General features: G+C 39.4%; 1 protein-coding gene across 4 annotated transcripts in view; it reads right to left on the bottom strand.

Annotated features, from left to right (window-relative positions):
- Positions 1–2,881: 2,881 nt before the first annotated feature.
- The window catches only part of SETBP1 (SET binding protein 1), a 378,062-nt gene continuing 356,368 nt past the window's right edge, over positions 2,882–24,575 (bottom strand). For 3 of the 4 annotated variants that reach the window (XM_073790680.1, XM_019936975.3, XM_073790679.1), the window contains one exon: positions 2,882–8,266. In XM_073790680.1, coding sequence (XP_073646781.1) covers positions 7,641–8,266 — 626 coding nt within the window. In that variant the 3' untranslated portion in view covers positions 2,882–7,640. The remainder of the gene's footprint in view (positions 8,267–24,575) is intronic. The other variant, XM_019936976.3, reaches the window with a different exon arrangement.

The following is a 24,575-nucleotide window of genomic DNA, read 5'->3' as shown; positions in this document are numbered from 1 at the left end:
CCTGTACAACCTTACATGGCAGTCCTGGCTGAGGATTATACTGTGTCACATGTGAAGTTATTAAGAAGAGTTACCAGATGAGTGATTTGAGACATGATCGTGGGTGTGGTCATGAGGCTTCCTTGAGGAAGTAGGGTTTGATTTGATCTTAAAAAGATGGGTAGAATTTGGATAGGCAGAGAGTGGAAGGAGGAAATTCATGGTCTAGATTTGCTTGAAAAAAGCTCAATGAGGACTTGCCTTGCTCATCCTTACAGTTTTGGTACTTGGCAATGTGCAGATAGGAAAGAAAAGATGTAAGGAAGGAAAGAAGGAAGGAAGGAAGGAAGAAAGGAAGGAAAGAAGAATGGAAGAAAGAAAAGAAAAGCTTGATTGTATGTCTTCATGATTCTATTTTTTTTTTCCATTAATTTCCTCCATACCTTCACTTCCTCATATTAGGATAGGATAGATTATGTTGAGGATAGACAGCCACAAAATGTCATTGGCTCTACACAACAGATGAAGTTGGGAACTAAAGGTAGGGCTTGATCGGAAGGTACAAAAATGACAGAATTGGAGACAGACTTGGAAGGCACTGCAGGTATCATTAAGGGTTTACCTTCCCATTTTAGAGTAAGCAAGTGAGACTCAAAGTAGTTCTGTTCCTGGGTATAGAATTTTTTAGTGACCAAGTGGAAATACATTCCAGATCTCTTGACTTTTATTCCAGTGCTTTATCCACTGAAAAGAGGAGAATTAAGGTAAAATATCAAGCTTAGTAATGACAGAATATGTGAGGTTTCTAACTTTTGAGATTTTAATGCTTCTCATTTGTTACTTCCTAATTTTAGCATATATGAATGTGACTAACATTTTGGCACCAGTTTTTCCTTTAATGAATCCTGGAAACAAAAACTCTCATGACTTTCTTGCCACAGCTTTTATAAGAATTACAAACCTGGATTTTGGCATTTCCAATAAAAGTGAATTAGTAATAATGGACAATGGAAATGCACACCACTGTTGCCACCTTCCTAATCCCTTTCACACCCATTCATTATCTCATCTGACCTATAAGGAGCCTTTTAGGACTTGGGCAAATCCTTTAGCTTTTCACATCCGATTGTCATCACTCCCTGTCACATGTGTAACAGGTTAAAATTTTTGAAGTATTACCACTTTTCTACTAGTCTCCTTCCCCCAATTCAGGCAGCTAGGCTGGTTTGTGCTCATCCCCTCAGGGCATGTAGCTGACAGCAAAAAAGCAGAGGTGAGAAAAATTTAAAAAAACTTTTTTTCTGGCTTTTCAGTTTCAAATGACTAGAAACTACGGAAATAGAAAAGACAGGAACACAAAGACACAGTCTGGAAGAAGCTGGAGCTAGGCTTTCTGAAAGTCCCCTTTCCTTACCCTCCAGGTTAGAAAAGAATTCCTAGGTCTGGAACTAAGGTTCAACTATGCTGGTAGAACTTAAAATTAATAAACTGACCTTCAAAGAACTTAAGTTTTAACATTCCTTTCACCCACCTATTTGTAGACCAAGATTTGTACCAGCTTCATGTATGAACATATTTGACTGTCTTGACAATCTCTGTCAGCACATCACTACTCTGTGGACTGATGAAAAACCCTAAAAGTTGAGCCAGTCAATTTCATGGCAACAGCTTTGTCCCTACACGAGAAGCTGGTGGGAGGAGATTAGGGACATTCCTGGAAGTCCTTGCTGATTTCAGAAATACCAACAGTCTAATGAAAGAAAAAAGACTATATAATGCTTTAAATTATCCTGGTTCAGTGCAAGATAGTTGGCAGAGGAGAGGGAAAAGAGGGGAAATTCTACTTTGATAGTTTGCTGACTAAATTCTCTGAGTCTCAGGAGACTATCGAAAGCATTAGGACTCCAACCATCCCGGAGGCTGCCCTCATAATCTACTCTTGAAGACCTATTCATTCCACTAGATTTCAGTTATTCCACTGTGCTTGCTGCAAATACCAAAAGTCATAATAAATGTCACGGTGGGTCAGGTTGATGGCTAGGGACGCAGAGCTGCTTATAACATTTCCTACTTACCTTGCTGGCTTTTTAAAGCGGTGCATCAGAAGATAAAGCAAGAACCAAAAAATACATAAATGTATGTATGTTTACAAGTTCTCAAAGTAGAATGTGCAACTTACACTTTTAAAAGGAGTTTTAAAACCTATTTCTGAATGTAAACTAAAAATTAGAACAGAAAGAGTAGGAAGAGAAGAAAGTGCCACCTCAAGGGCTCCACCCTTCTTCTGATACCCCATCACTCTTCTACCAATTGCCATATTCTGCTTAGAACTATAGTTCATCTTCCACATGCAGACCTTGTAAGTTCCTTCAGAGCAAGGATTGTGTATTCCTGGATGCTGCCCTTAGGGTCTTTCTCAGACCGGTAGGCTTTGGACAGGAGATCAGTAACTGCCTGTGGTTGATTAAATAGCCTTTCCTAACACTCCAGTCAAATTTTAAGGCCAGCCAGAGATCCATCCTTCAGCTATCTAACATCATGGGATATTTAGTAAGAAGGCCTTAACCCCCAACCATACTGTTCTTCTAAAATTTTAGGATAGGATGGGTCTCCAACATCTTACACTACATTTGGATTGCTTTCAGCAGAGTTCTGACTGGTTCTTTGAATCAGTCTTGGCTTTATGTCCAGGTATAATATATTCTGAACAGTAACCCTGTAAATCAGACTCAAATCTTGCCCACAATGTACTTCCCAGAATCATACAAAAGGCAGAAATTTGGTAAGAATTTTCTCAATGATTCTATATCCAGTTGGTGTGAGCAAAGACCCCCAAATGCTGTTAAACTCCTTAGTGATGTGAACCAGATGGAAAATAAAACAAAAGAATTCACAACTCATGTTAGACTGAATTGAATGTCTTTAATTTCACACAATGAATAACATATGAATAGGATTAACTTTTTTTTTTAATAGTTAAGTGCTCTATACTGTGCTAACCTGATCTGGTAGCGAAAAAGACTGAGCTTTCTTTTAGAAAAAATGTTTAAAACCCAACATCTAAGACCATGGAGGAGCATGACAGTAAAGCATGCCAGATGTATCTACGCCTCAAATAACAGCAAGTCCATGTTCATTTTAAATGTACAAAAATGCTTTATGAATAAAAACTGTTACAAAAAGAACATTTCAAACAATGTACAATTTTTCTTGCCTCTATATTCAATAAAATACAAATACATTTTTTGTTCTAAAATATGTTTACATACAATCAAAGTAGAACATGCAAATTACACTTTAAAAAAGGCTTTTAAAAACCACTTATGAATACAAACTAAAAATTAGCCAGCACGACTTGTAAGACAATCTTGTGCCCCATTTTTTTCTTTTGAAATATATATATACATATTTAACACATCATGTGCATTTATTATTTAAGAAATAGATTTTTTTTAAAAAAGGAAGAAAAAGAAAGACACCAACCTAAGCTGGAACTGCCCTTCTGTGTTGACCAGTGGCAGCTCTTTTCAATTTTCCCCCCTTTAGTGTTTATTATACCTGGGCAAGTGGGCAAGAGATATCCAGGAAGTTTCTTCCTTGGTTGATATGTGCTTCTAAGACTGTTCCCCAAGTGACTGAGTCCAAGAAGGGAGGCAGACTCATCAGTAGGGCAAACCCTCCAAGAAACAAGAGGCAGGGGGAGCCTGGTATTGTGGAAAGAAACTTTAAAAAACTCCAAGAAAATGCTACGGTATATTACAGTTCGAGTTTCTAGGCACTGTGATGACATTATCTGTAAGCTCTGGCATTTGGACCATTGTGATACTATAGGGTAGTGTTGAGAATAATGTCTATATTTATCTACTTTTACATAATGTGAAGGACTGAAAATCCTGCAATGTAACACTTAAATGGCTTTTGAGGCATTTCAGATTCTGCCACCCACCCCCTCCCCCTCCATGCTACAGTTGGCATTTAAAGGCTTTGGAAATATATGTATAGATTTTAGACAGTTCCCAGGTAAATCTTCCTAGTGGTAGGGAAAAAATATTCTCCAAAAGCTCATTATCTGAATATTGTCGGGTAATAAGCTGTAGGAGTGGGATTTTCTACTTAAGTCCTAAAACCAAATCCTTTATGATCTCCATGTAGTACATCACCTTATACTATAATTCTGTCACCACTTGCTTATCATATTTATAGACCCAGCAATGCCCAGAACACAAACTCCGACTGCCGTCGGCCGTGGCCTCACACTCCGGACAGCAGCCAAGTTAACAGGCTAACCCTGTCGGCCCTCAGTCACCTAGTCGGGGCTGTCAGTGGCTGTTGAGTCCCAGGCCTGCCAGGTCACCAGCCAGCCCAGACACGCCCTCCTTTCCTTCACCCCGTCTTCCTTGGGCTGTAGCTGGAGCAGTGCTGTTAGAGGAAGTTAAACTCTGTTCCTCTCGTTTGAGATGAGGGGCTGAAAAGCAAGTGGCTCCCCAGCCACTTAGGAAGGTGGACCAGAGACCCATCATCACCTTCAAGGTGGTTTTTATACAGATTTCATTCTTTGCTCACCCCTAATCAGATTCCCTATAAGTGGGTTCATGCCTGCTTGCTGAAGGCAAGTATTCCAGGAAACAGAAAAGAAAATGAAGGAATTTCTCTTATTATGAAATACTTTTGGATCTGTTTATGGAGCCTCATGCATCCCAAATGACATTTTATCTAATAAATATGCAGCCACAGAAGGCAGTGTTGGGTGGCTACAGACCTCCACAACGTGGATCAGGAGAGCTGGGCTCTCATCCTTGTTCTGCAACCAACCAGATGTGAAACGAGACTGGCCCAATGTTGAGTCTGGACAGGAGAGGAGAGGCTAATGCAAAGTGGGTAGTTAGAAAATGAGGAAATGGTCATACTAATAAGATGGGTTAGGTTAATGGAAAGCAAAAGAAAAAATAAAAGTAATGTGATACTGAGGGAGGAGCTTGATGGGAAAGAGGGGAAGCCCTGCAGGTGACTGGACTTGCTTCCACCTCCAAACAGCGGGTTAGCCTATCTCAGTTTTGCTCCTCTGCAGTTTTTCAATCTATCCTTAGGATCATAAATGTAGAGGATTTGCATTTGACTCACATGACAACTGTAGGACTGAATTTACATATAAGGTGCAAGTCTGCTGTATCTCTCCTGGAATACCTTTCGTTGGTTTGAAAATTCTAATGTACCCTAATTTGAAATTTCTCACCTACTAGAGGTTAATGCCAATTAAGCTTTAGGTCCTTCCTTAAGAAGCTTAGAGAGTGCCAGCTTATTCCCCTCTGCAGGAAGACTTAGTCTGCTCACAGATTTGGTTGGGGAAAGAGTACAACACTGGAAGGAAGAGGGGCAAAAGAAAGAATGAAATCAATTATTTTCAAAGTCCAAAAAGGAGAAACCACTTTATGGCCTAATTGAAATGAAAATGGTTGCTCTTTCATAGCAATGGTGGGGTGAGCAAGGCTAATTTAAACCTTCCTCTTGAGTGACTTTGGAACCACTCAGACATGGCTTGGGAATGACAAATTGAAAGTGGTTGGTTTGATTTTGCTGTTCAACCTGTATGAAATGCCAAAGGTCAACCTAGGTCACAAACTGAGTATCTATGATATAAGCTTTGAAGAACAGGAGAATGCACTCCTTTAAACTTACATATTGCTGGGATTAAATGCAACTGACCTAGTGGCAGCACATGATGTGAAGTCTGTGGTGACAGTGCAGAACAGGATGACTCTGTGGGTAATTTCAACCAACTGGTGGTGCCATGACAGAGCACTGATGTTTGCAAGCATATTAACCTGGGATTTTAAAGTTTACTCCCATAGATAACCCAACCCTTATTCTCCTATGTTCCCAACAAAAATCCTTCTTTTGCTAAGGAAATAATGTTGTGTTCTGAAGTAATAATATGATTTCCTGCCGTTTGCAATTTCCTGTAAAGAAACTTAATTTGGAGGTAAACCAGATATTCTAATTCCCATTAGAAAATTTAATTCTGTCTCTCAGTGTCTCTTTTTATAATCTATCATACCAGGTATTTGATGTCTTAGGAAAGGTAAGGGGAGGAGTGAGGGAGGAAATTGAAAATACTTTGAAATTTCCACATCTGACTTTTAGAAAACATCTATGGCAATGGAATAACTTCATATTCATTCTGAGTTTCTTAACATGTTTTACTTGGGCTGTGGAGGTGGATAATAGAGATGGAATATCTGTCCACACTAAACCAATGGCTAGAGTACAACTTGGATGAGAAATGTACAGTCGAAACTGACCATTTAAAAGACGATTTGTCACACACAGTTTGCATCCATGCAGACTGATAGATTTATAATTACATTATGTACAAAATGTTTCAGTTTATTAAGGCAACCACAACTTGGATACTTTGTCCAAGGTGGTGTGATACTATTGGAGTGGTGACACCCTTTGAGCATTTTCTTTTTTTTTCCCAGATAAGAACACTTACTCCCATTTGCTTTTATGAAAAGAGACAATGTACTTCTATTGTCTTTTTGTTCCCTTTTTTCAATGACCTTTGATAGTTATTTGTATAAAAAAAAAATCCACATACCAAGGCATTGCTAGACACTTGTGTTTCTGGTGGGTCTGGGGTTTCAATTTTTGGTGATTTGTCAGCTATCCCATTTTCTATGGTGCATTAAAACCATTTTATTCTGCCTATTCTTTGCTGATATGTTTTAAGTATAAAAATAACCTGGTTGACACCTGGGTCAATGTATCTTCGGATGCTCTAAATCACTTATTTTTAAAAGGCTCTATTGATACTAAGTATTTGTTTCACAATGACTGAAGTTCAAAGCCAAGTTCCTTGGGACAGCATGCCAAGGGTGAACATTACAACACAGGTAAGGTTTGCATTATTTAGGTGTGTACCAAGTTAAAGAAGGCAGCAAGTAAGTTAATGAAAAGGCATATGGGAGTACAATGGGCAAAGAAAAAGTAGGAACAGATGATTCTAAAAATCATTATATGTGTGATAGAGGAGACACACAGAAGAATTATGAATGCATGTCTAAGGTTGCCTATCACTACAATTCCACCCTCTGATGACGAGTCCATCTGAGAAACTGTATTGTTAACGTAAAGATTCAGGTCACCTGAAGATGATGTTGGTGCCCCAAAGCCTAGCCGAGCTTGAAAAACCAAAAGAAATAAAAAACAATTAAATGGAAGTGGCTTACAACAAAGCCAGCTGAGAAATTTGCGGCTTTTCTACCCTTGGAATGTTTCCTAATTGAGGGTGTTCCCCTTTCAATTTTCCTGGCCAGCAAATGCAACGGAATCAAGGGCGCACCTTGGATGCGGGAGGTCTGGCGGCTGTCGGAGAGCACCACCGTCTTTCTCCTCCTTGATGGGTCTTGTGCTGCCTGTCAAGGATCTAGCCATACTGAAGTGCCCCTTGGCTGGGAACTGCTGTAAAGCACAGACACACTTCTTTTGAAGACGTTCCCCTGCTTTGCTTTCCCAAGAGCTCCTGAAGGCTCAACCCCGTCATCTGGCCCGAGTCTGCCTGCCCAGCTTCGGGAGAGAAGGGCATTCGGACCCAGCCCCGGCTCACTGCACTTCCAATGCGTCAGTCTCCCCAGCCCCAGGTTCTGACGCCCAGGCCCACCCTAGGGAAGGACATCGCTCTCACTCCCTCGCGACTTCCTCTGCCTTTTAGCCTTCACCTCCTCTTCCTGGGGAAGGGGCTGCTGCGGGGGCGGCTGCTGCGTGGGCTGGGCCGCAGGCTGAGGTTTGTGTTTCCTCTTCCCGCCTCCTCTGGGGGTCTTGGGCAGAGGGGGCGGCGGGGGTGGCGGCGGCGGCGGCGGCGGCGGTGGGAGGGGCGGGGGCGGTGGCGGGGGCAGGGGAGGAGCCTCCCGGGCCATGTGGATGACCGCCTCGATGGTGGCCATGATGGTGTCTTGGCTGGCGGCCGGCTCCAAGACAAGCGGGCTCAGGCTCGGCTTCTGACCCCTTTTGCTGGGAAGGTCGATGCATTTTTCCAGCACCGGCATTTGGTCTCTGGAGTCCTCATCGAACTGCGTGGGCTGCTTCCGGGGACGCCCTCTCCTCTTCTTGACGAAGTTGTTGCCTGTCTTTGATTGTCTCTGCAGCCGCTTGGCCTTCAGGATCTTGTTCACATGGTCCAGGTTCTTCTTGGTGGACAGAATCTTGGTGTAGTTGCACATCTTCCGCACCTCGCACTGGATGGCTTCGATCTCCCGCCGCTTGAATCGCTTCTTCAGCGAGGAGCTGGCTGCGGGAAGGGAAGAGAGAAGAAACTGATTACAGGATGCCAGACTGCCTTAAACCTAGTCTTTTCAGTGACAGCTGGCATTATATTTGGCAATGAAGATTATGGAAAATTAATGCTATAACTATGACGCAGTACCCAGTATTTCTTTTTCCTTTATTAAAATTAAAAGTAATAAAAATAAACATGGGTTGAATATTATGTGTACAAAGCATTTCATTATTTCAGTCTCTACAACAATCCCATGAAATACACTTGTTCCCATTTTTAAGTTTGGAAACTGAGGCTCACACAATGTAGGAAGATCTACCATGGAAATCAATGTCAGAATCACAATATAAATTCTCCCATTACTTTCTCCTATCATAGCTTTTATTTTTTATTCAGCCCTTTGACATTTGATCTAATTCAATTTAGCATTAGGCTATACTTCATCTTTTTGTAAAAGATGCTGAATGGAAAAAATGACAAGCAGCCCTCTGGATCAAGCAATCTGGATCATTCATTTGTACCGTCAGCCTCGAAAAAGAGGTGCCTTGACCTGAACTAGAATATCTAACCGAACCTATTACATTTCTAACCCTCCTCCAATGACAGAGGGAGGATACTTTTCAGGAACACTCTATTTGGGATGATCCCATCTCTAATTTTTTCCCCAGTGGTCTGGACTTCTCAGCTTGCCTGATGATGTCCAATTGACCAAGTCTTTCTTAACTAGTTCATCTTCTGGAAACCCTAAGGGAAATACCAGCCAGGTGTTTCTGAATCATTTACACCCGTGCTACCGGGCTGTTGTTTGCAAGGAGCTCTTTTCATGTCCTGGTGGCCAGATGCGTCTCTATTTTATGAGCCAAACTTCTAGTCGCAGGAAGTCCTGTACTGCCGCCACTAAATAGCCTTCAGAACTGCTTCATTTTGAAGTTCAGACACCGTAAAGTGTGAATGGCTTCAAGACGCAGCAGACCTTTCCTCCTTCAGATCGTTCTTTCTCCTTGTATTGTTCACTAGAGGCAAACGTGTACATACATGTGTATACACACATAAACACAGGCACTCACACACGTCCTGATAACCCATCGTCACACTGGCTCCTCCCTCTGGCTACTTATAAGCTTAAGAAGTGTGTCCTTAGTGTTTGCTGCTGTGATTTACACTAAATGCTCATCCCCAAAGAAGCCCATGTAGTTGTCGTCAACCCTACGAAACGTTGCAGGCCTAAAAACAAATGTGTTTCATTTTAGCATCGTGGTTTGTTGTGTCACCCCATATTTTTTCAACTACTAGTGGACCAGAAGAATAAATATCTTAAGGGAGATGAGGAAAAAATGCTGAAAACAAAGACACTGCTGTCACTTACTCTTGGGCACTCCTGCTTGGTTCTTTCCCTGCTCTTCCCCATTTCTCTCTCATGTTGTGCCCGACACAGATCTCCCAGAAGGTTTTATTTGAAGTTATTTATGTCACAAGTTTCATGGAGTGGGAAGCTCTGAGTTCCACAGGACAGGCCAAAATGGTACTGCTTTTGGCCAAAGGTCATTGTGAGACTTACTGTGCAATGAATAACTACTGAGCAATCTTTAAAATAAGTTATAAAGATCAAAATAGAACAAAGCCAGAGTGAGCTTCTGGCTACAAAAATAAAATTTTTGTACTTAGTGTTGTAAAAGGAAAAGCTTGCTTGATTTTAAGTTTTCAGATGCAGAGACCGACTTTTGTTGGTCTTTATGTCCCTCACAGGGCATAGCATGGTGCCTTGTACATGGAAGGGATTTAAAAACTGTTTCTCCACTGATGAATCACACTGATTGTTGCTGCCTTATAATGATATTCTTCTCTAAAGGAGTTTTACTTTGGATTTTTAAATCGACCATTGCAAATATAGTGACACTAAGAGCAGGTCTCCATGTCAGAGCTAAGCCATTTACCTTGTCCACAGAGTTCATGAAGAAATGAAAACTAGTCAGAAATAACCCACAAAACATTTGGCATTATTCCAAATAAAAGTTCCACTTGCAGTTTACCTTCTTTTTAGTTTATATCATCCAAAGAGAAGAAAATGCTATGTGACACATAATACAGCATGCAGGTACAAAGTAAATCATTTTGGGCAATTAGTTGGCAATTCTTGACTGAGTAAAGCTTGACTGGAAAACTCCGTGAGCTGAGCTGGAGATCATTTGGGGCAAATACAACCAATGGATATTTCTTCTCAGTACTTTTATTTTTTAGCATGAAATGTCAAACAAACAAAAAGGAACCTAGTAGATAATTCCATATTCAATAATTTGTTAGAGGCTGCATAATTTTTTATTAGGCCCTTGCATTGAAAAGTGATTATGAAATAAAAATTTATTCTGATTACTGTAAACCTACCAAACAATAATAAAAATATCATAACCGACTCTTTTGTACCCACCATTCACATTTAATAAACATTAACTTTTTGCCATACATGCTTTATTTTTTTGTTTAAGAAAACATTTTAGAGTCAGCTAAGTCAGTGCTCCATCATCAATTCCATTTCCTTTCCTTTCCCTGCTTGAATTTGTACTTTTACTGCATATATGTGAACCCATATTGGTAAAAATTAAAAGTCTGAAACTACCTAATATGTATAATTCTGTAAGGAAGTAGGAACACTTGCAGAGTGTTGGCAGGAGAGCAAATTGACACAATCATTTTGGAAAGCGATTGGGCAATAACTACTAGAGTTGAAGATGGGTGTGCCCAGTGCCCCAGAGATCCCAAGGCCAGGTCACCTGTTTTGCTCATATGTAACAGGAGGCCAAGGACATCCCTTGAAGCTCAGTGTATGTTACAGAAGACTTAAAACAATATAAATATTAATTAAAAAGATAATGAAGCACTGCGATAAATTCAAACAATGGAATATTGTATACACGTCTGTTAAAAGGAATAAAATACATATAAATATATCAACATGGTCAAATCTAAAAAAAAAACTTGAGTAAAGCAAATAACAAAAGTATTTGTAAGCATATTATTTATGTAAATTTAGAAATACACAGATCCCTTGCATTTTTATTTCATTCCAGACGTGAAGGTTTAAAGTGACCCCAGTGCAGATTAACTGTGAGTCAAAGACTGGGTGATGAGATTTCAACACTTCTTCCCTCCAAAGCTACCTTATGGGACTTTATCAAGTCTCTAGAGTAGCGCTGTCCTATAGAAATTCTGCAGTGGGGGAACTGGTCTATATCTATGCTGTCCCATACAGTAGCCACTAGCCACATGTGGCTACTGGGCACCTGACATATGGCAAGTGATTGAGAAATTGACTCTAAATTTAGTTTAATTTAAAGTTAAATAGCTACATGTGGTTAGTGGCTACAATACTGGGCAGCTCAGCTCTAGACCTAAGTACCGCGGAATACAGAGGACACACCAAGATCCATTCAGTAAAGCACAGTCTGTGGGAAGCTCAGGGCAAACAACCTGGTGCCTTCAACAAATAAGTTGCGAGGTTGGGGGGGAGGGTGGAACTGTAAATTAAAAGAGAGAGGAGATAAAAAGATCATACTTGGATACCAATTTAAACAATCTGTCAAAAGAGATATTTTATAAATTCATGGAAATTTGAATGATGTCTGGGTGTTTCTTGATATTATATAATTATTGCTAACTTTCTTAGGTGTGATAATTGCATTGTGATCATTTTTCAAAGTACCTGTCTTTTAGAAATACATACAAAATTATTAATTGATGAAATCATATATCATCTGGGACTGGCTTCAAAATAATAAGGGAGGGAGGAGGGGAGTAGAAGTATTCCTAAAACAAAATTGAAATGAGTTGATTATGTTGAAACTGAATGATGAGCACACAGAGGTTTATCATGCTATTCTGCTACTTTGGTATATACTTGCTAGTTCCATAATACATGGTTAAAAAAATATAAATGATTAGTGTCAGTAAAACATTTTTCTAGGATGTTAGGACTGGCGGGGGGTGGGGGGTGCTCTGGTTTTCATATTCTTGGGCTTTATTTCACCTAAATAATTTTAGAAGAATAAATGTCCTCAGTAAAGGGCATGCATAATCTCCCTAGAAAACTCCTGCTGGTAGCTACCCTCCTGGCTGAATGGGAGGAAAGAATGAATGAGCACTGTGCGTTTTATGTTGTGACCAACTGCATAAACATATGTCATAGTCCTATCTCCACTGAGGGCCTCAAGTGTTAAGACTTAATATCCCTCTTTCTTTTTCACATTACACTTTTTGAGGGGTTTCACATCTACTGAACATCTGAATTTTATTTTGTCCTGTATGTATTATCCAAATTTTCAGTGTAGGCTCATTACTTCGTGTGTGAACAGCACCAGAGTGCAGGTCAGTAGGAAGGGCTCTGGGCAGGGACAGCTGGAAACCAAGCTGAACTAGAATGAACCTCTTAGCCCCTCTGGGTCTCTCTTCATCTATTACACTGAACAGTTAGACTAGATGCTTCTGTATTTAAAGATTGCTATAATTCTTACCTATACTCATTATCTATTGCCTTACCAAAAGTGAGGTGGCTTTCTACGACATTTATTTCATCTAATAATTTTGAAATCCTAGTGTGGTGGAGAGGAGGGCTTTGGACTTGGCAGGGTTTGATATTCACAAATCTTTCTCCTTACTGCTTATGATTTCACTGTTCCTCTAAATGTTAACAGATTTTTCTCTCTTCAAATTGTTTCATTATTAGACAGTAATTTCTGGGCTCTTGCACCAAGATTGATTCCATATTTGCTCTCCTTCCTATAATTGTCCTATATCTTGCCTGTTCTTTGTTAGCCTTAAAGAATAATTATGAGTGGCCAAGGCAAAATATGAATTCATTTCTTCGTAACTCTGCAATGCAAATCATCTTGTAGACTTTTTCTGTACCTAAAATTGCCATGCAAATGATTGAGTTGGTTTTGATCCAGATCTAGATTTTCTCTTTGCTCCCATTATCAGATGATTGGCTCATCAGTGTTTGTTGATTTTGCTACTTCTTTTATGATAATCAAACACTGGACTTATCACTGCTTTTGCACACTTTTATACAGATGTCGTGTAAGCACTGTGAGCAAGGTAAGGGCTAATGAGGCTTAGCTGTATAGAAGTTCCTAAGAAATAGTTGCTAATGATTTGGAGACTTTGCTCATGTGTAAGACACATTCTAGTTTTATAAAGTTTTGGATGGGTCAGAGAGGGAGGCAAATTTATCTCTAGACTAATTAGAATTTTTCTTGCTGTTTGAATTGGGAAGGTAGAGAAATATTGGGGACTGCAGAACTGCCCGGAGTGGAGTTGCCCTCCAGACGGACAGGGCTGGAGAACCATCAGCCTCAGTCAAGGCACAGAACTGCAGTGTGAATTGCTTTGTATGCTGATACTTAGAAGATTCTTCAAAGGCAAAGGCCATGTCTTCCCTCTGTACTCCCAGTTATTCACACAGCAGTACAAGATTTGGTATGTAGTACATGGGCAGCAAACACAAGTTCAAGAGAATTCAATTGTTTAATGTTCTCCCATGAAAATGTGCATTTTTTTGGATACTTTTGTACTTAACTCAATAATGATCTCGTTTTCCAAATGCTGCTTTTTATTTTCTAATGGGATATATGAAGCAACTTGCCTTGGCAAGCAATCTTTTTCCCTTCTTCCTTAGAATTTAAATTAACCTTTGTGTCCTGGTCTTAAAAGCTCGTTTGAAAAAGATGGCAAGTTGCCTTGGCTGGTGAGGCTTCTGGTGGTCAGAGCACATCAGAAGAGTCACTGCCAGTCATCAGCACACATGCTATATACCGCTGCTTTCCAATTTGAAAGCCATAATTTAGAATTAAGTGTTAGCAGATGTGGGGCATTTGTCACGATAGAATGGTACTTCCATTCTGTTCTTAAAGTCACCTTAGTACAGTTTGGGGTTTCTCTGAAAATGTGACTAGCTTGTTTAATGCACAGTAACTGCTTGACTTTTTTTTTTTTTTTTTTTTTTTTGCGGTACGCGGGCCTCTCACTGTTGTGGCCTCTCCCGTTGCGCAGCACAGGCTCTGGACGCGCAGGCTCAGCGGCCATGGCTCACGGGCCCAGCCGCTCCGCGGCATGTGGGATCTTCCCGGACCGGGGCACGAACCCGTGTTCCCTGCATCGGCAGGCGGACTCTCAACCACTGCGCCACCAGGGAAGCCCACTGCTTGATTATTAAATGACAGCTTCCTCTTAGGGGTTTACTGTGAAAGAACATTCCATCTCAGCTGCAATGGATTAGGAGACCCTGGTCTTTGTTTTGCTATTTCACGTTTCTCCATGGGAAAAGTGAAGGTAGGAGGTGAGGAGCGGTTCGACTGATGGAGAGGTGAAGCGGTGGGTGTGCACCTGCATGTTTATGTGTGGGAGCTCCTCTCTGCCTCTCCAGATCTGATCCTGTTCTAAATTGGCAGCCTCTCAAGTGGGGTGCATGTTCCCAAGGAGGAAACTGGGCTGCAATAAAGACATATTATTATATAAATTATTTTATGTAATAATATTTTTGTGTAAGTATATAAAATATATAAAAATATATTTTATAATATACATATTTTATGTAAATATATGTACATATATGTAAAAATATAAATTTGATGTATTTAACTTTATTATATATACATTTTTATATAATATATAATTATATACATTATTTTAATTTATATTATTTATATCTTATCTGAAAAATAAGAACTAAGTTAAGCATTCTAATGCTTACTATATGGAGCGATGGTGGGTGATGCCCTTATTTGGGCTGCATGATGTGTCACCTGTCACGGTTGGGCATGAGGTTCCTGGGGAAAGAAGAGACCACATGCATTCAAGAGGCTGATGGCATCCCATCAGTTTATTCCCTTCAGGTGTTGTCAGGTCCTGAACATGGTTTAGAAAATTAAGATCTTTAAACAATAAAAAAAACTTTAACAAAAAATAAAAATACTTTGTAATGAGGTCAGGAATATCCATGAAATATGTTATATACCACAGAGAGTTTTATTGGTTACCTTGTAGCAAACTGTATAAAAGAGTTGCTATTTTCAAAGACAAATTTGGCAATTTTCTTCTACTTTGAGAGAAGTGTTCTAAATGTTTTCACCTTCTCAGTGCTGTCAAAGGGCTGTCTGTAATGTTACCTAGCAGTTGTCAAAAAACAAAAAAAACCCTTAATGTCCCTTTAGGGCAAAATGGGCAAAAAGTAACTGCTTTTAGAAGCAAACTCATACTATGGAGACAGCATTTTTTAAAATTGATTGGAAATGTTTCCATTTTTGACAATTTTGTTGCTGAAAATGATATTATAACCTATAACATCCTTAAATATGCAAATTAAAAAATCTTGTAAACAGAGTTAACTTCCAAATGAAGGGTTTCAGAGATTTGAACTCATTAAAAAAATTCAATGTCTTTTGAAATGCAAGACCATCTGACTGTTAATAAAGGAAGTTGGTTAGTTGAATTTCAGCAAAAAAACTCTTTACTTAATTGATGGATGGGATTGAAAAAAATAGTATTATGATTTAAGCAAAATGATACGCTTTCTCCTTTTGGATCTACGTTTACGTGAAATATCCTTTTAACCTACAACATCTACTAACAAGTATTGAAACAAACTGAATTTGAAATGAGACCTTCAAATTGCTTAATCACAAGTGTTAGAAAAACCCCAAGATTTTCAAAAAGAAGTATTCAAACTCAATCACTTGGTCCTCTCTGAACCTTATTCAAAATATTAATATTAGTAAAAATTTGTTTCATTAGTAATACAGTTAAATGAAATTTAAATTTATTTTAAGAATATTATTTATTTCAGATTTATCTCACCTTTTAAAGTTTACATTTTAAAAGATGAGTACACATATTCTAAATATGTATTTACATGGGGTAACTTCAAAATTATGTTACCAATATCATTCATGATCAAAAATTTGAACTGCTTAAAAGTTTTCCTTTGTTTTTCTAGACTCTCGAAGACTTCATTCATGCAGTATTTAATCCTAGAGGAATTTAACTTTCTATGAGGGCAAGGCCTAAGAAGCCATTAAAGCTTCCTGAAGACAGCATGTGTTCTTTGTACCCCTCATAACAAAGAGCACAGCTCCTTTCTCATAGTAGGTGCTTGATTAATATTTCCTGCTAGATCATTTCAGATTGTAAATCCTAGAAGCCAAAGCCTAATATCATTAATCTTCCTCTTCCCTAGAGCACCTTTAATTGAATTGCATGTAATTCCAAGGCAGTCAAGAGTGTCCCATCCATGGGACTCTGGAATGGGATTTGATGCTGACCTCCTTTATTCGGTAAGGCAGTTGTGTGGTCCTGGTCCCTAGGTTTTCAGAATCCTTGAGTTTTCTGACCACAGGGTAATAATGCCAGTCATTTCGTGAGCCTGGAATTTGGACAAACCAGCTATGGCTTTGGACAGATAAAGGCAGTGGTAACTTGTCTCCAGAGACTAAGATTTGCAGAGACTAAGATGAATAAGAACACTGCCAGATTGTTCAGAGAACCTCTAAGGAAGGGAACCAGGGCTTTGGCCTGAGAAAGCTGGGTGAAGGGTGAGAGTTCAGAGATCAGAGAACTAGAAACAGGGGCAACTGTATCAGCCTCTAAGGTGCACTGTGCATATTATTAGTAGGAATTGCCCAGGATGAATCCACAGAAGAATTTTAACTCTGGGAGTTTTTCTGGGGGTGATACTTATTAGAGTCAGATTGGGTTGGCGAGGAGTGAATTGTGAGTGGTGGCACTCATAAACTGAGGAATACTAGGGACATTTAACCCCTCTCTGTTTCAATCAACTCTGGCTTTTGTATGTTGCATGTAGCTCAAGCCCCAGCAGACTGACTAGACAACGTGAGAGGCTGGATAGAAATGCAGTTAATGCCAAAAAGTTTGACGCTACATCTGTTGAGTCTCACAGCATGCCAGGTGGTCACACGGCGGGGGTGGTTGCACGCTCTCAAAGGGCTCTTTATATTTCTTCTTTCTTTCCTCTCAAATGTGGCATAGCAGTATCCTTAACCATAAATACCATCCCTTATATAATACTCCAACTATTGTAGATGCATGTTCATACTTGATTGTGAGAGATTTCCTTTCTTTTAAATTTGGGGAAAAAAATTAGAAGAACAAAGAATAATGTAACAAACATGCTCTCATGAAAATTTTCACATTTTTAATATTTAGGCTCAGATGAAATAAATCCTTATTGATCGTGCTAGAACTTCAACAATTACATCAAATTGTTGGTATTCATGTTCTGTTTTCTAACTGGACTTAATAATTGCATTTGTTTACTTAAAACTCAGACTTTTGTTTACAATCTGTTTACAATTTGTTTTGTTAGAAAACATATTGACCAGGACGTTAGGAGAATGAAGTTCTCATCGTGACTTTTCACCCCTCAGTTCTCTGCCTTCAGACAAATCTCTTAATTTCTTGGCAGGACCCTTACTTCAGAATAAATATGATTCTGTAAAAATAGTTATACACCTCCAAGTCTTCTCTGTTCTAGGTAAAATATCCTCAATTCCTTCATCTGTGTCTCATATGAGATTACTTCTAGGCTATATTCCATTTTGATTACCTTCCTCTGGAGATTTAATCATCTGACAAATCCCACCTTAAATTTTGGTGCCCAGAATTGAACTGATTTTCCAAGTATGAAGTGATGAATGCATAAGGCACTACACTTCTATTAATGTTCTATTAATGTGAGCTACATTAAAAACAGACAACCAACAAAACAACCTGCATTTTTTTTTTTTTGCAGCAATATCACACGGTTGGTTCATATTAAATGGAAGCTCAATTAACTCTCTTAAACACTTTCGTAAGTTTGGCCACCAAACTTGGCCATTGCTATGTGGAATTGGTTTTTGAGCTTAAAAGCAAGCCTTCTATTTAAATCTACAAAATTTAATTTTATTGGTTTTAGTCCATTGTGAAAGTCTGGAATCTTATTTTTGTTTTCTCAGAGAGGGTCCATGTTTGTGAGGTTTCCAGAGAGTCTGAATACCCTCATGTCAACCTTCCCTTTAATCCCTCTGGGCATGATTCATGTGACTCAAGCGCCTGCTACTATTTTTCTCTTTATTGAAGTTTTTCAAGAAAAAATGTCAATTTATACAATAAAATATCCCTGAATTCTTCATAACACCAGCAAGCAATTTATACCCATTGCTTTAGACTTTCATATATTTTTGTGTCTGGTTAGTAGACAATGGATGTACCACAGAAACAATAATTTTGCATAGCCTACAGGTATATGCCCAACTCTATTATTTCTGCCAGAAAGGATATTGCATCTGACATTGCAGTGGGGAAAGAAAAGTCTTACATTTTTCTTTTATCCAGAGGCAATTCTCCTACCCTAGTGGGAAAAAAAGAGAAAAAGACAAAACAATGCTAGGTGTGGTTCCAGTGCTTTCCAATTTCAGCTGGAATTCAGTGAAATAAAGTCCTCTTCCTAAAAGCCATGAAGTACTCTCATTTCAACGTTAATCTTTCTGGTCCCCTGTACATTGCTTATATCTCTCTGATAGCACTTCACATAGTCTGTCCTGTTTTAAGATCATGGGATTAATCTGCATTTATCTCTTCTCTTAAGTTGTGTTTTCTTAAGGCACAAGGAGCATATCTTAGCCATTTTTATGTATTCTTAGAACAAATATGGATTGAGCCCACTTTGTGCCAGGCGTTGTGCTAGGCACTCAGTTCCAACTTCCTCCTACTGGGGACCAGCACAAGCTCAGCTGACTTACTTGAAATGGAATCAATCCATATGACTCACCCTAAGCCAACACTTACCATCTATTTTGTAAAATCTGTGTGTAAAATAGAAAAGGATTTATTGAAGGGGATCCAAATCACTGTAAATTAAGCTAGATCTTCACATATTTTAGCGATTCCCTACTCTCCTCAGAGCACCACTAACTGTTTGGAGTATCCAAGCTATGACAAAAAGCACTGAAGTACTGTGAAATATAGACTGAAATCCAAACCACCCCATAGGAGAAGTGAAGCTTCAATGACAAAAACAAGTTTGGAACTTATTTAGCAACATTAAGAAAACCAGCTTGAACATTTAAGTCCACCGATTGATTAAAACAATGGGTCCCCTGGAAAAGGGAGACATGTACATATTATATATTAATTATGTAACACCAGAAATGAGAGAGACAGAGCCAGAGAGAGAGGAGGGGTGGGGGGTGGGGGGATGAATGGTCTTTTCATTGCTGAACATTTGGATCAGAATTATAATGGTTTATTGCGGGGGAGTGGTCACGTGCTCTCTTGGCAAATTATATATACATTCAAGTTGTGAGCACTATACCAGTAGGTTGGGGTTTTTGTTTTTGTTGCTATTGCTTTACCTTTTTTTTTTTTTTCAAATATAAGCTTGGACAGACTTAACGCAGCAAATACTTCTCAATTTAAGATTTGACAGTTTAACAGGAAAAAGCTCATTCATCATCTTTCCCTTTTAGAAACCATAAATTATTGGCTCATATACCATGTGGCTCGGATTCTAGGAAAAGTTAGTGTAAACAAACCCAAGTTACAATGAGTGGAGTAAGAGAGTGAGTCATAAACAAAACACAGACATATGCTCTCATATAAATAAGGGCCTGGATCATCAGCTTCCCAAAGTCTGCTTCCCATTAATTACACAACAAAATGAACTTTCCATATGTAAAGCCCAAATCACTTAACTCTGGCAACTTGTACGAGACAAAGACCAGGATTGGACCTAAAAGGCACTGACAAAAACCTGAATTTCAAAATAATGAAAGTTCTCTCAAAATATTTTCAGGTATTGGAGGGCAAGAAAATCCCTTGGAGGAGTGTTTCTGAGCACTGAAACTATTCCCAGCAACCCAGGAACACTGCTTGAAGCTGGTCTGATCCCCTGCTGAATTTAAAGGTAATATCAGGCTTACTCTCTTTTGTTCTGAGCTCTGTCATCTTTATGGGGCAAGTCCTGGGTCCAGGCCACACAGGGTGTTCACAGACATTGCTGGAATCACTGAACAGTTGAAATTCCCTCCATCAGTACTTTCTCTCTGTCCTTAGAAATTGTCCATTGGTACACAGACTCACGTTTCCTTATTGTTGTATGAAGGCTATCTGGTCTCTCTTAGTTTAAAGAGGTTTCAAGGAAACAGAACAATTCCTAGGGAAGAGGATTCTTCAACAGGTGAGAAACTTTGAGAGAGATGGTAAGCAGCTAAGTTCTCTCCTTTTGTCTCTTTCGAAAGTAGACCTCATAAAGCAAACTAATAGAGTTACTTACAAAGGACATTAAAATAACAGATGTCACATTTTAGGAGCTTGGGTGGGGGAGTGGGAGAAAAAGAATTTTTATTCTTTGCTGGGGGTGGGGTGGGGTGTACGTATTCTTGGGTCATTCATTTACTCAATGACTGTTTTTGTAGCATGTACTCTTTGTGTCCTACCATAGACCATACAAGGTAAGTGGACAGCATCATCTCTGCTCTCATATGAAACTATGGGAAAGGGGGAGAATCTAATATTTTTGGAGAATCTATGGTGCAGTCTGCAGTACTTCACATATTTCCTCATTTAACTGTGATCACAACCATGTGAAGACATTACTATCTCTGTTGTACAGAGATGAAAACTGAGACCTCAGAGGTTATATAATATAATTATATAATTGCCCCAAAGAATTGCCCCCCAAAATTATATAATTGCCCCAAAGGACACATCTTAGAAGTCATGGACTCAAAGATTCAAGCAAGGGTTGCCCTATTTCAAAGTGAGTTTTATATCATATTTCCTTAAGAAGGCAAAAAAAGACAAGGAGCTGGACAAGAAATGAGAAAACCTGGGTTTCCTGTTAATTTTCTACTAATGACTGCATCAGAACACCAAATTTCTCTCAGTTTTACAATTTCAAAGGCCTTTTCTAACCGCCAAATTTCATAGTTGAATAACACAAGGTATTACTACAGATCACCTGCCCTACTTCTGCTAGACTAGGCCTTCTTGCATATTGTTTTGATCCTGCTGCTTTCTCCAGGTCAAATGCCTTTAAGGGTTCCCTATAGGGAGCCAGACAGCCAATATAATGAGTGAGGTTGGCCAGGATTAGGAAGAAAGGTGGGGGGAATAGGGGAGGACATGGGAAACTAAAGAGAATATGGCCCATCTAATGGGGCAAACGTTATTCTGTATCAATCATTGTTGCCAGGTAGGAATCTAAGCCCAAAGTTATCAGATAATATGAGTTTCAAAAAGCCAGAACTCTTGATTATTATGTAGATCTCCTGATGTTTACAATCTGCAGATTAATTTAAAAAAATGTATAAACCTGTGTAGGCCAATCAAAATACAACTGCAGACAGCTATTGGCCCATGGCTTTATTTTGATATCACTGTCCTTCAGAAGGGTCACCATGACTCATTCTAGAATTTCAGGGACTCTAGGTTCTGACCCTAAACCTCTCTTCCAGCCTCATCTGCCATTATTTCCACATACACTCCTGTCTTAGAGATATCTGTGCTTTTAATTTGTTCCATCCTTAGAAGGCCATCTCAACTCTTCTCTTCCCAGATCATCTCAGTGTCCTAGTGTAATTAAATTACACCTAGGCCAGTATAATCTCCAGCTTTCCATTGAGAAGCTCATTCTGAAAATCCCATAGAACTTCTGAGTGAAGGGACACATTTATGTGTACAAGTTCCTCCTTCTTTGAATAAACACATACCCATGCACAGGTCATCTCAGTGTCCTCTGAACTCCCTTAGTGCCCTTCAGTTGGAAACTAATGATTTCTTGGTTGCTAAATGATAGCTCTGTTAGTATCTGAGATTATTATTCAATCTATTAAGTTAAAAATATTACTTGGCCATCTCACGTCTTAGAGTCAGGCCTTCCCAAATAGTGTGAAAGTTCTCCTAGGGCAAGCACTAATCTTTACTTGTATGTATCATTGTGGCAGGTACTTAAAAAATATCTGACAATTTGTAACAAAGCCTTATAGAAGTTCCAGTAAGATGAGCTCAATATGAAGCCCTAACAGGTAAGGGGGTGGGGTTTGACTGTGCCCTGAGATAAGGGTATTTGGAGGAGGTAGTGAGGATAAAACTTCTAAAGATAGTTAATGGGTATTATGATCTGAGTCATAACATGACTAAATTATGACTTAACATGATTAAATCCTGGAATGACATGACTTCATTTTTAACATGAGAGGGGACATAAAATAGTGATCTATTGTTTTGAACATGGGATTGGTGCTGTTTCATTTCTTTCTCACTACTGCCTAAAAAGCAGAAATTATTTTTCTCATTTCACTGGTAAGGAAACTGAGACTCAGAAGTCTCATTTAGACTGTGACTCACCTAAGGAAATGAATTAAGTACTGCAGGCTATGCAGTAATACTGGTCCTTGAATTTCAAATGCAGTTTTCACTTTACGTCTGTGTGGTAGCCAGAAAGAGTCCAGGTTTCCTAATTCCTAGCAGGTAATATTTGTAATTCAGTTCACTTCTCTGAGCTCAATTTCCTCAGCTGCAACATGAAGGGGTTTGCAGAGATCCGTTCTAGTCTATTCTAATCCAGTCTTGTCTAGTCAATTCTCGTTTAAGCAGCAGGAGAAGGAGGCCCGCTGGGAGGTGCTCTGGGATTATTCCAGTGACCCTCAAACGTAGAGTGGAGAGGGCTGAGGGTGAGTTATACCTCTCTCTGTGTCTTTCTGTCTGTCTCTTTCTCTTTGTCACACCTGTCTATTCTCTCTAAATTCTTTCTCCAGTCTCTTAGACTGACTTACAGTCTGCCTGGACCACTAAAGATCATTCTTAATGACGGTCATTACACAGTTCTTCCACGTTGCCTGAGGCCATTTCCACAGCAATAAGCAGGAAAGACCTTGTCCCCCCTCTCCACAGCTGGGCTCAGTATGCCAACTTCACTGGAACCAAGAAGTTTTTCAAAAACTCTCCATTAATTACAGGAAACCCAAAGCACTGTCCCCTCTTCTCATTAACACAGTTGCTTTCAGTTGCCACTACATTATCTCACCACCATTAAACCAACAATCTAATTAGACTTCTGGAAATGGAAAAAGCCAATGAATAAGGCAGGCGTGCCACTTTCATCTCAAAACTGATCATAAAATATTGTGCCCTTTTGTTCTCGTCCACATAAAATCTTCCCTGGAAGAGTGTCCTTTCGTTCTCTCCTATTTATAAAGAGGAGTTTGAATATTTGATATAAAATGAGTATCTTAACAGAAATTGCTTCATGTTTGGGAGGTTTTCTTTCCTGCATTTCTGAGCGTGGAGTCTCATTACAATAATCGTACCTGACTCCCCCTGAGTGTGATGCCTCACAGCCAAACCTCCCACTGGGTTTCAATGGAGGTGTGAATGATACTATCACTGGGAAGAAGGTAAATGTATTATTATCATTACTCGATTTTTAAGAGGGTCTGACTGTGGCAAGAGGTGGTTGGGAGTATAATCTGTACAAAGCATGCAGAGAAGATAAATTGAGTTAAACTTCTCACAGACACGGCACTTTCCAACCTGTCATTAAACCTTCTGTCTTTCCTAAAATCTCAGCTCTGGAGAGAGAAAAATTAGTTAAGTCCAGTCCAGGCATGTTTGCCGAGTATCTACTATGCACCGAGCACTGCACGAGCTTCTTGACACCCAAATATGATTATATGTTGCTTAATAACAGTGTTCCTGGATTTTGTTTCTCTTGTTTTCATCCCACTGAACCCAAGGTTCTGTGAATTCATGGGATACACAGTACTCATTGAATGGGACACATCTTAAATAGGAAGTGGTTGCTGCCCTCAGGAAATCAATACTCTGAACAGAATGCAAGACTAGCATATATAAAATAATTAAATTACACCTAGTCCAGTATAATCTCCAGCTTTCCATTGAGAAGCTCATCCTGAAAATCCCACAGAACTTCTGAGTGAAGGGAGACATTTATGTGTAAAAGTTCTTCCTTCTCTGAATAAACACATACCTATGCACTACACACACCATGCCATATAGGCTGACTCCTTAACTTGAAAATAATCTTCCCTGGAGGATATCCTGGTGGATTAGCCCGGAGCTAGTCTGCCGTTACTGAACAGAAGATTCTGGAGGCCCCAGGGGTCCCTTTCAGGTTGCTCCCTCTGCTGAACAGTCTCAGGATGGTTTGCTGTTTCTGGGGCTGCCATGGAAAATAAAGGCAAATCACTGCCTCTCAGCTCTAATAAATATCATGCTAGAGTATATGTTTTCATGCACCAGATGGTTTTGTGCA

This window comes from Tursiops truncatus, chromosome 13 (genome assembly GCF_011762595.2).
Source record: "Tursiops truncatus isolate mTurTru1 chromosome 13, mTurTru1.mat.Y, whole genome shotgun sequence".
NCBI classification, from domain to species: Eukaryota; Metazoa; Chordata; class Mammalia; order Artiodactyla; family Delphinidae; genus Tursiops; species Tursiops truncatus.
This window is presented reverse-complemented; position numbering and strand designations above follow the sequence as displayed.